The 15,174-nt window shown below is 35.8% G+C and overlaps 1 protein-coding gene across 3 annotated transcripts in view; it reads left to right on the plus strand.

Annotated features, from left to right (window-relative positions):
- The first annotated feature begins 669 nt into the window (after window positions 1-669).
- didum (dilute class unconventional myosin) overlaps window positions 670-15,174 on the plus strand; it is an 814,019-nt gene continuing 799,514 nt past the window's right edge. For all 3 annotated transcript variants that reach the window (XM_090373351.1, XM_090373360.1, XM_090373369.1), the window contains exon 1: window positions 670-805. In XM_090373351.1, the coding sequence (XP_090229477.1) occupies window positions 779-805 (27 nt within the window). In that variant the 5' untranslated portion in view covers window positions 670-778. The remainder of the gene's footprint in view (window positions 806-15,174) is intronic.

Genomic DNA, 15,174 nt, shown 5'->3' on the forward strand with positions numbered 1-15,174 from the left:
CTTGAAATGGAGCGTTTCGTTACATTGTAATGGGGTTGGGTGGTCAAAACGTTGCAGACTGGAAAGTCTGCAGAAAGAAGAAAAGTTTTTCTGTTTCCAAAAAGTAATTTAATATTGAATGGGCCTTTGTGAAATTTTCTTAGTGTCACAATTGTGACAGCAACTTTAGTCTGTGAGGCCAAAATAATAAAATACAAGTTTAATAAGGGAAATGGTCGCATTGTTCCATCTTCCCTGAAGTTATTCTTCTTCTGGTTCAGTATTTCGGGAGTCCTGAAGAAGAAAGCGTTCAGCAGCGATTTGTAGCGCATTTGCAATTTCAACGTCGCGTTTGTGCCAAATGACTGACACAAACTAGTTTTATTAAAAGTGCTCTGTTCCTAAAGATGAGCTGAGAGAAAGATGGGATTCCGGATTATATATCTGCAACTTACACATTTCTTTTTAGTTTTGATTTTTATAATGATTTTGTACATTACTCTGTACAAAGTTAGGTTGACTGGCCACCGATTATTTTAGTTTTTTTCGATTAGTTTCACTATTCACTTCTTAGTGTTAATGAACTTCTTCGCATAAATTATTTATTTTATTATTATTATTTTATTTATTTTTTACAGTCGTGACGTCAGTGGCTCACGTTAACCCACTATGCTGGGCGTCTGCGGTAAACCACGTTCACCGGCGTATGATGGAGGAACTGCTGGATTGAATGAAAGTATAACGAATGTTGGGCAGTAGATGTAAAAAAAAGTGTAAAGATCTTTAAATTTCAAGGAATATGACCACTTTGGAACTATACACTAAGGTATTAGTTATTTTATTTTAATATATAGGGTAGGCTACATTTCAGAAGAGATCAGATAGTAAACACGACTTGTCAGATGTGAGTGTATTTCACAAGTCGGATATCTGTCATAATATATACATCGTAAAGGGTTTTGTAATGCACTGAAATTTTTTTTGTATTCAGTGTTGTCACCATGCGTTTTGGAGAATATGAAAGCTTAGGCCGATAGGGTTTCAAGAGAACATCTCAGACTAAGACAACATTGCATTATGAGCTTCTTCACGCATTCAACATTATGAAGCATTTCAACTTATTGAGCATTATAAACCTTATCCTAATTTCTGAGTTTTCATATTAGCATTAGTATACGATGCAAGGCTTATATAATACTATGTTAATTTTCATATAATCGACCACAGCTAGTGTTTAGCTTCTAATTGTTTATCACGAAAAAAAAAAAAAATGTATATATATATATATATATTTGAGGAATGACCCAGTTCAGTATTTTCAGAGCAGATGTGCGATGTTGAGCTACCTACGTACTCGCACCTATCATGACCTCCCATGAGATTTTTCCTTTGATATATTTTTTAACTCTGATATATTGTTTCATGAGAAAGTGATCGATAATATAAACTTAGTTACAGTAGGTAAGAACTAAAATTATTTTTGCATAATTGTACATATTTTTCAGAAATTTTTTGTTTTAATTTGAATGAACAAAAATTGAAAAATAATACTTGCATATTTTTAGAGAACCTGTTTTTTTTTTGAAATATTGGATGTGGTCAAAATAGTAAAACTCTTGACAATATTTTGTTTTGCCTGCAAACACTAAACAACTAAAGACTTCTGTAAACTGTAGCATGTGGAAACTAGATGCATGCACGTGACCTTAGAGTCCTTAATCCACGAGGGCATGCACCATTCATTGGGTAATTTTTATTACTCAATGAATATTGAAACAGTACAACTTAAAAACATGCACACACCCTTCCCCACTCCTCAGCACCTTTCAAGAACATGCCCATCTCTAATGTATTGAGAGTGGTTTCTTGAGTTTTGCCAAGAACTCTCAAGTAACTTGTTTAGTGTCTTGGTAAAATTTACCCCACATGTGTATTAATGTTTCCATATTTTTTGGCTAAGTAAAGTAATTTGAAATTGACAATTGTTCTTGAAAATTATTTCCAGAGAGCATTCTGTTCCTTTTTTTGTGAAGATTGTACATGACTGATTGTTGAAATTAATTTTTATTTTTTGGATTTTTTTGTAATGAAATGTCTGTTGTGTTCATTTGGTTATGTTTAAAAAAGGCCTATTATAATACATTATTTGTTGTTTATCTCTATGTTAGTATCAACTCCTTTCTGCTTTATACATATTTCTTGAATTACTGCTTCATAGCTTAATGATAAATACAGTAATAAGTAGTGTAATTTTTAACATGTACTCTTAGGTTAAAAAAGAGTTTTATAAATTAAATTTTGTGGCACCATTACTCCTTCTGAGATGATACGTAAAAGATGACAAATAAAAAATGGAGATGTTTGGAAATTGTTTTCAGCCACAGTATGGTTGTTGAAATAAACTTTCAGCTAATGTTGTGGAACTGGATAGTTTGAATAAATTTAAAGAGGATTGTACAGATTATTAAAAGAAATGGGCAAATGATTCTTATTTTGACATTTTTTTTATAAGCTTGCTTCCTTAAATCATATAGCTTAACACACACACACACACAGGCGCCTCCGTAGTCAGGTGGGAAGGAGCAGCAGTGTGTAGCACACGCTTCTTGATTAGACCGGGGTTCGAGCCCATCACCATCAAATAAGGAGGATGTGGAAAGGGAATGACCACCGCTAAATCACGGAGCGATATGGCCTTAGTTGCTAATGCTCCTAAAAACCAAAATAACACACACAAAAGGTGTCTGAGTGTAGCATAATAATGTTTATAGTATATTTAGGACATGACTAGTTTATTTTGTGAAAGGATTTTTTCCAGTTAATCAAGCCCAATATTCATTGGGCTTGATCAACTGGAGAGACTACTGTGTGGTGTTGGATATAAATATGTTATGGAAACTATTCAAGGGATTTATCCCTATAGCTGCAAATATGTTTGCACCAGTTGTCAAGTAAATGTAATATTCTAAAATGGATTACATGTGAGGTTGAGTTTAATTGAGCAAAAGAAATGGGTTGTACAGTTACAGAAATCACATCATTCAAATTTGTACGAGCATTATGAGAGAATATATAATAAAGTTACTGAGTGCAAAATCTGATTATGAGAAAGCACTAGCAGTGAGTGCTAAAAATGAGGACAGGGAGCTCTTTTCATGTGTGAATACAAAAAAGATGAGAGTAAATTAAACAGGTCCGTAACTGGTTGCAGTGGAAGGACCATAGAAAGCCTAGCAGTCAGAGAGGTGAAGAAATACTTCTCAATGATATTTAAGCTGGAAGCAAGATAAAATATCTTAGGAATGTTAAGGAATCAGATTGCTATGAAATAAGTGATATCATGATCTCAGAGAAGATACTGAGGTCAAACGAGGGCAAGATGCTATGTATTCAGTTATACTTTAGAAGGCTACATGTGAATATATCAAACTGTTGGGAATGTTAATGAGGAAAGATCCAGTTGAACTGGTGAAGTTCGAGCGTCTCTCCAGTCTACAAAGATCCTGCTAAATAGCAATAGGCCAGTGAGTTTGACTTCTGTGGTAGGGCAGATTTTGGACTGCAGGCTGTTAAAAACTTGAATAAATTGCCTTCTAGTATGGCAGAGGCAGTGAGTCTGGCTAGATTCAAAGCAGAACTTGCTGATTACCTTAAGGGACTTTTGTAATAGTATAAATATTTTGTTTTCTTAAGAAGTTGCCCCTTAAGCCCACAATAGAGGGTAGCAATCTCGAAATTCAGCTCTGAAAAGTAACTCAATAATTTTTTGGTTCGATTGGCAACGTGTGGCATGGTAAATCCTTGCTATGCCTTATTTATTATAATTATTTTTTAAGTAAACTATTAATTAACCTTTTTATTAATAACTATTAATTAACAATTGGCAAGCCATTACCCAACAGTATAACATTTTCAGTTAAAAACTTGCATTTTTTTTCTCTCCAGGTAAACGAATAATAGATCTTACTTATAAAATTAAAGGTAACATAACGTAGATACCACAGTTACCTGTACATATGAAAAATCCATAAAAATTCATTTAGTTTAAAATTAAACTAAATTAAATTTATTGGCTACACTACAACAGTACGTGTACAGGAAACTATTGAAATGTTATAGGCTGTATATATATGGACTACTTTGTCATATTTTGCTGAAATAGTGAAATGGTGTGGTATCCTGAAGAGATACCGTTTCACGTTTATCAGTCAGTTACCTACAAGTTAGAGGTTAAGTATAAGACAATGTCATTAAGTGGAAGAGTAATTATAAGATTATTACATATTTGTATGAATACAACTACTTACGGGTATACATATCTATCATGTCTAGGGCTGTTACTAGCATGGATGGGAAGTCGCGTTCCCAGATAACCTGTGCATTAACTTTATATTCTTCCATCATATACTGTTCACTTTCTTACAACTAAAATTTTCCACACTCTGAGCTATTAGTGTAATATGAGGGCAGGAGTGTCTATTTCTTTCCTAATTACTTACCTAATTTTGCCTTCTGTTAGCTAAACTGCTATACGATTTCCTATAACCACAAAACACTGTGTGCACAAAAATATAAATATACATATATAAGTTATACTAACAAGCTCTATCTTTGCAGCTAGTTGCAAGATAGGCAAGTTGATATACACAAATACAGAAAACATATATACAGAAACACCATAAATAACATATATATATATATATATATATTTTTTTTTGGAACTATCCAAAATATCAGTGTCATTCGGATATTCAGGTACTTTTTTTTTTTTTTTTTGGTAGTTGTTGGCGCATCGGCTTCTGTGGCCATAATGCACCTCCCAAGGTTTTTGCAGTACTTTGATCCAAGCCCGAGGCGGGATTCGAACCCGCGACCTTTGGGTTGCTAGGCAGGCACTTTACCCACCCGGCTAGCCCGGTCGACTTATTCAGGTACTGTGACCATGTAAACAGAGATAGGGAAAATTTACGGAAAATGTGGATAATACACTTCCGCGAAACAACAGATGATTATTTCTTGGAGTAAAAGAAAATTAATTTTCTAATTCTCAAATGGGGGGCTTACAGTTGATTCACAGTGGTGTCCAATGTATGGTCCACGAGGAAAGCGAACTAAAACAGCATTTTAAAATTTGTTAATTATCAAAAAAAATTTCTAATTAAATGTTTTGTTCAGTAAATATAATTGTGTATTGTACTTAATAAAATTTTCGAATATTTTCAATTTTACTTTTACATACAACAAGATATGGAAAATGTAACACACTAAAGAAATCTAACTTTGAATTTTTTTTTTGAATATGGCCCTTATATGGGAAAAGGTTGGACACCACTGCAGTAGAAGGTGGGCTAGAGCCCATTGGGAATACATCTTGATCTGCTCACTCTTGATTAGCGCGACTTCTCTGTATGCACAGGTGGTCAGATAGGTTTTACCAGGTACCACTAAGTTGTAGAATGGTAATCCCTTTAGCTCTCTTAATTCGCACAATAGCACTATTCGCCAAAATTGCGTGAAGGCCAGAAATGCGAACAGTGTATATTGAGTTAATTCTCTCCTAATCCATTTGTTATATGAAAATTTTCTTCACTCAACAGAAACTATTTTAAATGTAACTTCCAAGGGGGAATTCAAAATAATTCGCTATAAAAGGACTTTGTTAAACAGAGGTCTGGCTGAGTAATTTAGAATTATAAAAATGGTTATACAGTTTTATATAGAAAATATCTTAACAATATACAGTAAAAATTGCAAATTTAGTTAAATAATTTTAAGCTTATTTGAATAGTTGGTAAACGTGAAAAAAATTTACGGAATATTACAAATTTCAAAGTGCACTGCATCCAAATGCAGTCCCAAAAAAAAAGTACTGTATGTATATATATATTACGATATAGAAATATATACATTGGTGTTCAAAGAAAGTGCATCAACCCTTAAAATTGTAATTGTTGTCCAAATAATGTAACTATATGGCAATATTTCTTACGGATTGCATCAGATAAGATTGACACGAGTAGGTGATGATGTAATATTGCATCAGCTGTTACTTTCAGCTATATAAGCACGCTCTGCAAGAGTTACAGTCATTCCTTGCTTGTGTCAGGATGGCAAGTTACGTGCAGTAGACATCACGAAGAAAGATTATTATTGTTGCTTTACTTGAGGAAGGATGTTCTTCCTGTCATATTGCTTATAGAGTGTCTTGTAATCAGTCGACAGTGAGTAGATTTCTTTCCAAACTCAAGAATACTGGTTCTTCTGATAAGAAAAAAGGAATCAGATGCAAATGTGTCTCTAAGCCAAAACAGGAACGCATTTTGAAGGGCTTATCCCTTAAAAACCGTAAAGCTTCTTCGTCTGAGCTGAAAAGAGAATGGAAAGAATATACAGGAGTGGTAGTAAGTGCATAACAGTCAGTAGACGCCTCTTCAAAAATGGACTTGTAGCCCATTGTCCTAAGAAGAAGAAGCCCCTCCTCACACAAAAAATGAAAAAGGTCCAATTAATTTAGTGTAAGGAGCATATCAAATGGGCCCCCGAGCAGTGGAAGTCAGTTATTTTCTCGGATGAGAAGAAATTCAACCTACATGGCTCTGATGGGAGACAAACAATTCGCTGTATATGTGGTGAAGAATACTATCCAAACTGTATGGTGTCTACAGTGAAATTCCCTACCAGCCAAATGATATGGTGGAGGTCACCTGCAGTTTATAAAAGTTCTGTAAAGGCCAATTGATACCTGGCTATATTGGAAGGCAAATTGCTGCCAACCATTAGAGACTGTTTCAACCTGCCAAGTAACTGCAACTTTCAGGACGACTCTGCTCCTTGTCATCGGGCAAAAAGTGTAAGTAGGCACTTTTATAGTTATTTAGCTTAATTTCTGCATTGAAGGTTCGACAATGATTTGTTTACCTTTGTTACAAGTGAAAAAATGGTTGGAAGAACGGTCCATTACAACTCTTAACAGGATACAGTCTGTACCTGACTCCTATAGTTGCCAGAAAGAAACCAAAGACTCTTCATGAACTTGAGGAAGCCATTATTCGTGTTTGGAACCACGAACTATCAGTTGATATCTTCAGAAAGTGATCTTGCCAATGCCTCGATGGTGTGCCACCGTGATCAGGGCCAGAGGCGGTTCAACTAAATATTAGTTTCCACCTGGTGAACTTTTTATTTTGTTTTTCTTTCCCTGAGTTACCCAGAGAGAAAAAATGATAAACTGAAGTAAATTAAGGGCTTCTGATAACGTATCAGCCATAATTGTTATGATTACCAAAACTGTTGTATAAAGATTGCAAATGCTCATTTTGGAATATTTTGAGAGCACCTGTCAAATATTACTTAGCTTTGCCTCAGCTATTAATAAATATCTTTTGTTTATATTTCTATTTGTGATGCTAGTCATTAATGTAACATACCATCGCAAAAAAAGGGTTAGAAATGCGAAATTCCTAAGTGATGCACTTTCTTTGAACACCAGTATATATATATATTTTTTTGTCTGAGTCAGGAAAAGTCCGTTTCCTTGTATCATTTGGCCTTACTAATATTCTGATCAGGTAGTAATAATAATAGTGCCTCCTTAGCCAGGCGGGCAGGAGCAGCAGTGCGTAGCATACGCTTCTTGATTAGACCTGGGTTCGAGCCTGTGACAACCAAATACGGAGGATGTGGAAAGGTCAGGGAATGACCACCGCATATCCCTGGAGCAATATGGCTTTAGTTGCTAATGCTCCTAAAAAACCAAATAACAAACAAGTAGTAATAATAATGATGCTGCTTTTGAATTTGTCTGTAAGTTTTTCTTATTTTTGTAGAAGATTAGCATCTAAGGCCATGATGCACCTTTTATCTGTCTTTTAAACTGGAAAATGGAAGAGAATAAGAAACTTTGCATTTTATGTCAGAAATGTTTTTTTGCAGTTTTCAGCAGAATTAATATATATATATTTTTTGAAAATATGTGTAAAATGCATAACATGTTTTAAAATTTAAAAAGTATGTGGAATAAGTGCTGGATTCTGTTACGTTTAAAAAAACTACATTTTCCGAATATTAAAAAGAAAATAAACACTTTCAGGTGTCCTGCCACTCTCTTGGCTATGAATGGGAGTGCTACCTCTGCCAGTTTAATAAAAACTAGTATAATCAAACTATTAATAAAAACTTCAATATTTAGTTTAGTGCAATATTTTGTTCCCTGAATACAAACGTATTCAGGGAACAAAATAAATTTCTCAAAGTATCCAAATTGAGAATGATGATGTTTATAAATAATATGGTGGAATATCGATTATATGAATTAATTGAGGGTTGACTGTTTTGGTTTCTTTCAATAAAAAATGAAAATTTTTAAAGTTGACTTCAGTATGTTAATGTTTGAAATTATTATTATTATTAGCTACATGGTACAAGGAAGCCTGAGGCTTATGCTGTACCAGCCAAAAAAAAAAAAAAAAAAATTCCCTGAGTTACCGAGAGAGAGAGAAGTGGAAGGGAATCACCAAGAAAGAGAATGATGATATCCAGCTCAGGACCCTAGGTGTGTCAAGCCCATACTCACCAGATGTGAGTCCCTGGGGTTATTTGTTGATTTCTCCATTTTTTTATATGCAGTTCACTTGGCCAAAAGTATAATTAACACAACATTACAGGCAGGGATGAAAATGACTTTTCATGGCTAGGTGGACTACATTTTATGTATATCTAGAAAGATAGACCCAGTAACATCAGTTTAGGCCAGAGTGGATTTACACATAAGCTAAACGAAGTACAGCTTAGGGCCTCATTACAAGGGATTTTTTTATTTTTATATCTCACTCCACCTTAAAAATTCTTTTTTAATATTGTCACAGCGAACCGGTTAAGGGCCTCATACATGTTATAGCTTAGGGTCACAATAAGTTTAAATTCGGCTCTGGTATAGGCACTCACAATAGCTCTGGAAATAGGGTGCTAACACCCACCAGAGGTGAAATTAGGATTTTTGGTACATATGACCAAATACCAAAAATGTGCCTTTTAATTTTTATTAAATTAAAGGCACATCTCCTATTAAATTATTATTAAATTAAATTCATATTAAATTACTTAATTTAATTGATATCAAATATTAATTTATGATATAATTAATTTAACATCATTATAATTAAAGTAATGGTATTGACTTAAAGTGCATGGAAGCCACCCTTTGCTGCATCAAAAGAAAAATTTATAATCCCAATTAAAAAAATTCAAGCTGAATTTAAATTTCCCAAAGTATTGACCACCCATGAAGGCACTTATTACAGATTAAAGTCAGTTCTTAAAATGCACTCTATACTTTTTACTCATTAAGTTTGCATTTATGCCTCCTAGTTCTTGTCATTAATATGCAAATTTTGAATTCATTCATTTCACTATCCCCAGTCAGATCCTTCTAAACTTCAGTCATATTCCTTCCGGTATGTAGTTACCAAGTAGCCCACACTTGTAAATTGAAGGCTCACCTGGTATAGGCACCCTTTGCCAGGCTAATCAGGCATGTGGCCTGTTAGGCTTTTTGTACTTTTAATGTTTTTTTTTTTTTTTTACCCATGGTGTATGTAATTTTCCACATCTCATAATTGGCTCATAGTGGAATTATAGCCTCCCTATCTCTACAAGCAATTGAACTATAAATCTTTACAAGACTCCATGGGCACTGCTTGCCAATTGTCTGGCTGTATTATAATTCCAAAATCACTTTCCTCTTCTGCCATTTTCAGTTCAGCCACTCCAAATTTGTAAGTTATCTTTGGGTTTTGAAAACCTTGCATGTTGCACCATTAAAAGTTTCTATTTATTTAACCATCCCCAAAGAACTGTCCAAGTCATTCTAAAGTAGTGTGTGATGCTGGTCATTAAACACACTCCCAATTCTGCATGATCTGTATCTTTTGTATCTCACCTTGTATCTCTCCATCATTGTCATGAACAATGAGAAATATCTATTCAGTTCATTAGCTGGGTTATCAATGATGTCACTGCATCATCCCATCCCCTTTTTTGCACACTCTCTCTGCCAGTAATTTCTCAGTCAGCTTTTGCCAACCTAACCATTCCTAGGGTGCTCTCACAGATCATTATATATGTTTCAGAGTTCTTTTTTGTCACTTTGTAACTTCCCTATGCTTTATTTTATTTATTTATTCTGTTAAACTAGTTGGATACTTCTTCATCCACTTGTTATCGTGCCATGTATTCTTAATGGTAAGTTTGCACATGTGGTTTCCAGGACAGTAGCTTTCAAGTTATTGAGTAATTCTCCTCTGTTTGCTTTTCACAGTCTTCTTATGTAGCATCTTAGATTGCCATAATGTCCTTTCCTGAAACTGAATCCTTTGCTCCTAATTTTAAATACCAAGACCTCACTCATCATCACCCTCTTTAGCACTCCACGATCATGCCTTATTAGGGTTTCTATCATCCCAGTAACACCATCTGGATCTTGAGTGACAACCAGGTGCAGAATATTCTTGCCTCCAGTACCTTCCCTAAGGTGCTGATATATAGATAATAGTCACCTAGGCCGACCGGGCTAGCCGAGTGGGTAAAGTACCTGCCCGGCAACCCAAAGGTCGCGGGTTCGATTCCCGCCTCGGGCTTGGATCAAAATACTGCAAAAACCTTGGGAGGTGCAATATGGCCACAGAAGCCGATGCGCCAACAACTACCAAATCAAAAAAAAAAAAAAAAAAGTCACCTAGTAACATGATATGTTGTTAATAGTTATCTAGTAACATGTTGATATGTAGATAACAAACATTTAATTGATTTAAAATTGTCCCTCATGGTTAGTCAAATTGTCCCAGTCAGTAAGTGGCAACGTATCTAAACCTTGAACTTCATTCCTTAGTTGGTACAAAATGTATAGCCTTTATTATTTTCTCTCTGAACACTACCCATTCAGCTTTTTCATTGTTTGACAGCATCAGTTTGTCTCACTGAAAAGTTTAAAAAATGGCTGATAATTGTCTTTACAGAAACAAGTCATTATAATCATCTTTACAGAAAAAAAATTCTCTGTCTTTACCCTTGACAGTAGCTATTGCTTTGAATAAATCCAACATCAATATTCTATCTTCACTGATACATAAAGGTACCTTTACTTGAAGATTCTTAATACAAAATGATACTTGAGCACTGCATGCAGGCCTCCAGACCTGTATGTAGCACTTGAGATGCAGTTTTATTGTCTTGTATAACAGGATAATCAGCTCCTTCTCCCTGATAGCAAAAATTTCTGTATATCATTGTTAGAACCCCATCAGCCCTCCTAGCAACTTGTCTGCACTGCTCAGAGAGGCCCCGAGTGCCAAGGGAGTGATCATAGCGATATTTCCAAAGTGATTTGAAAGCGTTTTTTCTCTAAGCGACAGATTGTAGAGATTGTTAAAACCCTCTTTATTTATAAAATTATTTAATTTTGGCTTTTTCTAAATAAAGAACTAAGCTTCGTATCAGGGAAGGAAAGACACCTTTCTTTTATATTTATATATATATATAAACAATTTCTCTAACAAACTAACCACTAATCTCTTATCGCTTGGTCACTGGTGGCACCGCTCCTGCCTCCACGTGGCGGGGCTGGTAGTCTGAGTATTAATCCAATACTCAGGGCGAAAAGGAGCAAACATGGATCCATTAATATCACCGACTGTAGAGCTTACGTACTCGCATGAACTTGAGTCATCTCAAGCAAAAAGAATCAAAAAAGATGATTCTTCACATGACCTACCTGCTTTTTTAATTGTACACTCGTTATCAACGAAACCTCTTAGTAGCTTATCGCCATTTCTTGTGCAGAAAAGCATAGAGGCTGTAGCAGGTACTCCCAAAATTGTCAAACGCCTTCGCTCAGGAGATCTTCTTATAGAGACTTCCAATCCCAGTCATTCTAGACAACTCCTGAAGCAAACGACCTTCGGAGGCCTTCCCATTTCGGTAACCCCGCACAGAACTTTAAACACCTCAAAGGGAGTCATCTCGGAATGGGACCTCCTTAATGTTTCTGAGGAAGAAATTGCTGAAGAACTGAAAGCACAACGTGTTGTCGGTGCTAAGAGAATTATGACCAAACAAGATGTGGTGTTCTTACACCCACAAGAAATGTTATCCTTACCTTCAGCAGTCCGAATCTCCCAGAATCAGTAAAAGCTGGCTACCTTTCCTGTAAGATCCAACCCTATATACCAAATCCACTTAGATGCTTTAAATGCCAGAAGTATGGACATTCTCAAACAGCATGCCAAGGTAAGACAGTCTGTCCCCTGTGTGGCTCATCAGACCATTCCCAAACTGAATGCACAGCAGCAACGCCAAAGCGTCCCAGTTGCCAGGGTACTCACCCCGCATATTCTAGAACTTGCGAATTATGGAAAATGGGAAAGAAAATAATGAAGTACAAGGTAGAGAAAAATGTATCTTACCAAGAGGCACGTAAACAGATATTAAATGTGATGCCTGCCAAAACATATTCTAATGCAGTCAAAAACACTAAAGAATTTTCTACACAGACTTATATTACTATTCCTCCTAAATTATCTCTTATTCAATGGGCTAGATCCATCCTTGCGGATGATGAGACACTGACAGCAACAAAGACAAAGAGTCCATCAAATTTTACTAATACAAAGCCATCCAAGCCACAACAAGACGTTCCCAACTCAGGCAACATTATTGAAGGAGAAAGATTCTCATCGTGCACAAAATAAACCAACTGAACGAACTATGGAAATTGATGAGAAGTTAAATAATGAAGATCCTGTTTTCATGCTGATGATGAGATGGATATTATTCGCCCAGTCTTTTCAAAACGAGAGAAATATAAACAGGATCGAGGGAAAAACAAATGATCAGACCAATCCACCTAACCTAAACCCAAGTAATGCAGAAAATTATTCAATGGAATTGTAGAGGACTAAGAAGCAATCTTGACGAATTAAAGTATTTAATGCACCAGCATGATCCTGCATGTATTTGTCTACAGGAAACTTATTTATCATCAAATTATACCCCATACTTCTCCCGGTATACACTATATAGATGTGACAGATGTTCTGAGTCTCCAGCAAGAGGAGGAGTAGCAATATTAGTTCGTAGTAATGTACCATCGAAACTCGTTCAGCTTTCCACTAATCTAGAAGCAGTAGCCGTTCATATTGCTCTTGGAATTAATCTCACTCTTATCTCCATTTATATTCCACCAAATGTTTCATGTTCCATTGCAGAACTTGACAATTTACTTAATCAACTGACCCAACCTGTATGCTTTCTAGGTGATCTAAATGCTCATCATCCTTTGTGGGGTTCCCCGAACATAGATCGTAGAGGGAGGATGATCGAAACTGTACTTGATAACCATCACTTAACACTACCGAATACTGGTGTGCATACTTATATCCACTTGCCTACAGGTTCTAGCTCTGCTCTGGATCTGTCCATATGTTCCTCGTCCATTTATACTAGCTTTGATTGGACAGTATTAACTGACCTTCACAACAGCGATCACTTTCCTATAATTTGCAAAATACAGATGGATACAAACTATACATCTAACCAAAAAATTATGTGGAATTTTCACCGAGCTAACTGGGAAAAGTTTTCGAAAACAGTGCAATTTGATAACCATTTGATTCTTACTGCATCTATTAATAATGCCACTAGACAAATAGTGGAACAACTACTTGGAGCTGCTACCAGCGCAATACCGAAAGTTAACCTTACGAAACAAAGGTATAATAATTGGTGGACAAGGGACTGCTATCTTGCCAAAAGGAAACAAAACAAAGCTTGGAACACTTTTCGCCAAAATGCTACAATGGAGAACCTTATAAACTATAAACGGCTGAAAGCTGAAGCACGCCGAATTCGTAGAAAAGCTAAACAGGATGTGTGGATTCGATTCAGTTCTACCATCTGCAGAAACACTGACCCCAGAATAATTTGGAGAAAGATCCGTATCCTCAGTGGAAAGTGTCAACAAACCAAAGCCCCAATCTTGACCTGGAAAGGAATAGATATTTCTTCTCCAACTGATATTGCAGAGGCTTTAGCGAAAACATTTGCAGTCACTTCATCATCTCAATCTTATGAAGACTCATTTAGATGCAAAAAAAATGTCCATGGAAAAATATAAAATTAACTTTGTTACAAAACAACCTCATCCTTATAACCTTCCGTTCACTATGAATGAACTCAACGAAGCTCTCCAGAATTCTAGAAATAGTTCTGCTGGACCAGATGGAATTTTCTATATAATGCTTTGCCACCTCAACTCAAACTCAAAATCTATACTACTGAAATTTTACAATAGAATCTTTGAGGAGAATGTTTACCCTGATACATGGCATCAGTCAGTTGTGGTAGCCATAGCGAAAGCCGGGAAAGATTCTTCCTCTCCCAATAGTTATCGTCCTATATCTTTGACCAGCTGTTTAGGAAAGATAATAGAAAAGATGGTACACAAGAGACTTGTCTAGATTGTTGAAGATCAAGATGCTATATCATGCCATCAATTTGGTTTCCGCCGTAACAGGTGTACAACTGATGTCCACATCAAGGTTGAAGCTCACATTCGAAATGCTTTTCTTAAAAAACAGCACATGGTAATGATAACTTTCGATATTACCAAAGCATTCGATACAACCTGGAGATATGGAATCCTCCAAGACTTATACAAACTTGGACTTAGAGGTAACCTGCCTAGATTCATTCAGAATTTTCTTCACCTCAGGACCTTTCAAGTAAGAGTCCAGAATGAGCTGTCCAAAATTTACACACAAGAAGGAGTACCTCAGGGATCGATTTTAAGTGCCACACTCTTTGCATTACGTACCGGTAGCATTATAAGAGACATCCCATCCACGGTAGAAGTTTATATGTATGCAGACGATCTTGCTATTTCCTGTCAATCATCGAACATGGCTACCATTGAAAGACAACTACAGATAGCAATAAACAAAATTGAAACTTGGACAGAAAGCAACAGCTATCAATTAACCGAGGGGAAAACAGCAGCAGTACACTTCTGTAAATTACGATCGCTTCATCCGGAACCTGTATTAAAACTGAAAGGCAGAGAAATACCGAAGACAGACTCCATAAGATTATTGGGTCTGAATTTAGACACCAAATTAAATTTTCGTAAACATGTGACCTATCTAC

This window comes from Mastigoproctus giganteus, chromosome 1 (assembly GCF_048544385.1).
Source record: "Mastigoproctus giganteus isolate SK-2022 chromosome 1, ASM4854438v1, whole genome shotgun sequence".
NCBI classification, from domain to species: domain Eukaryota; kingdom Metazoa; phylum Arthropoda; class Arachnida; order Uropygi; family Thelyphonidae; genus Mastigoproctus; species Mastigoproctus giganteus.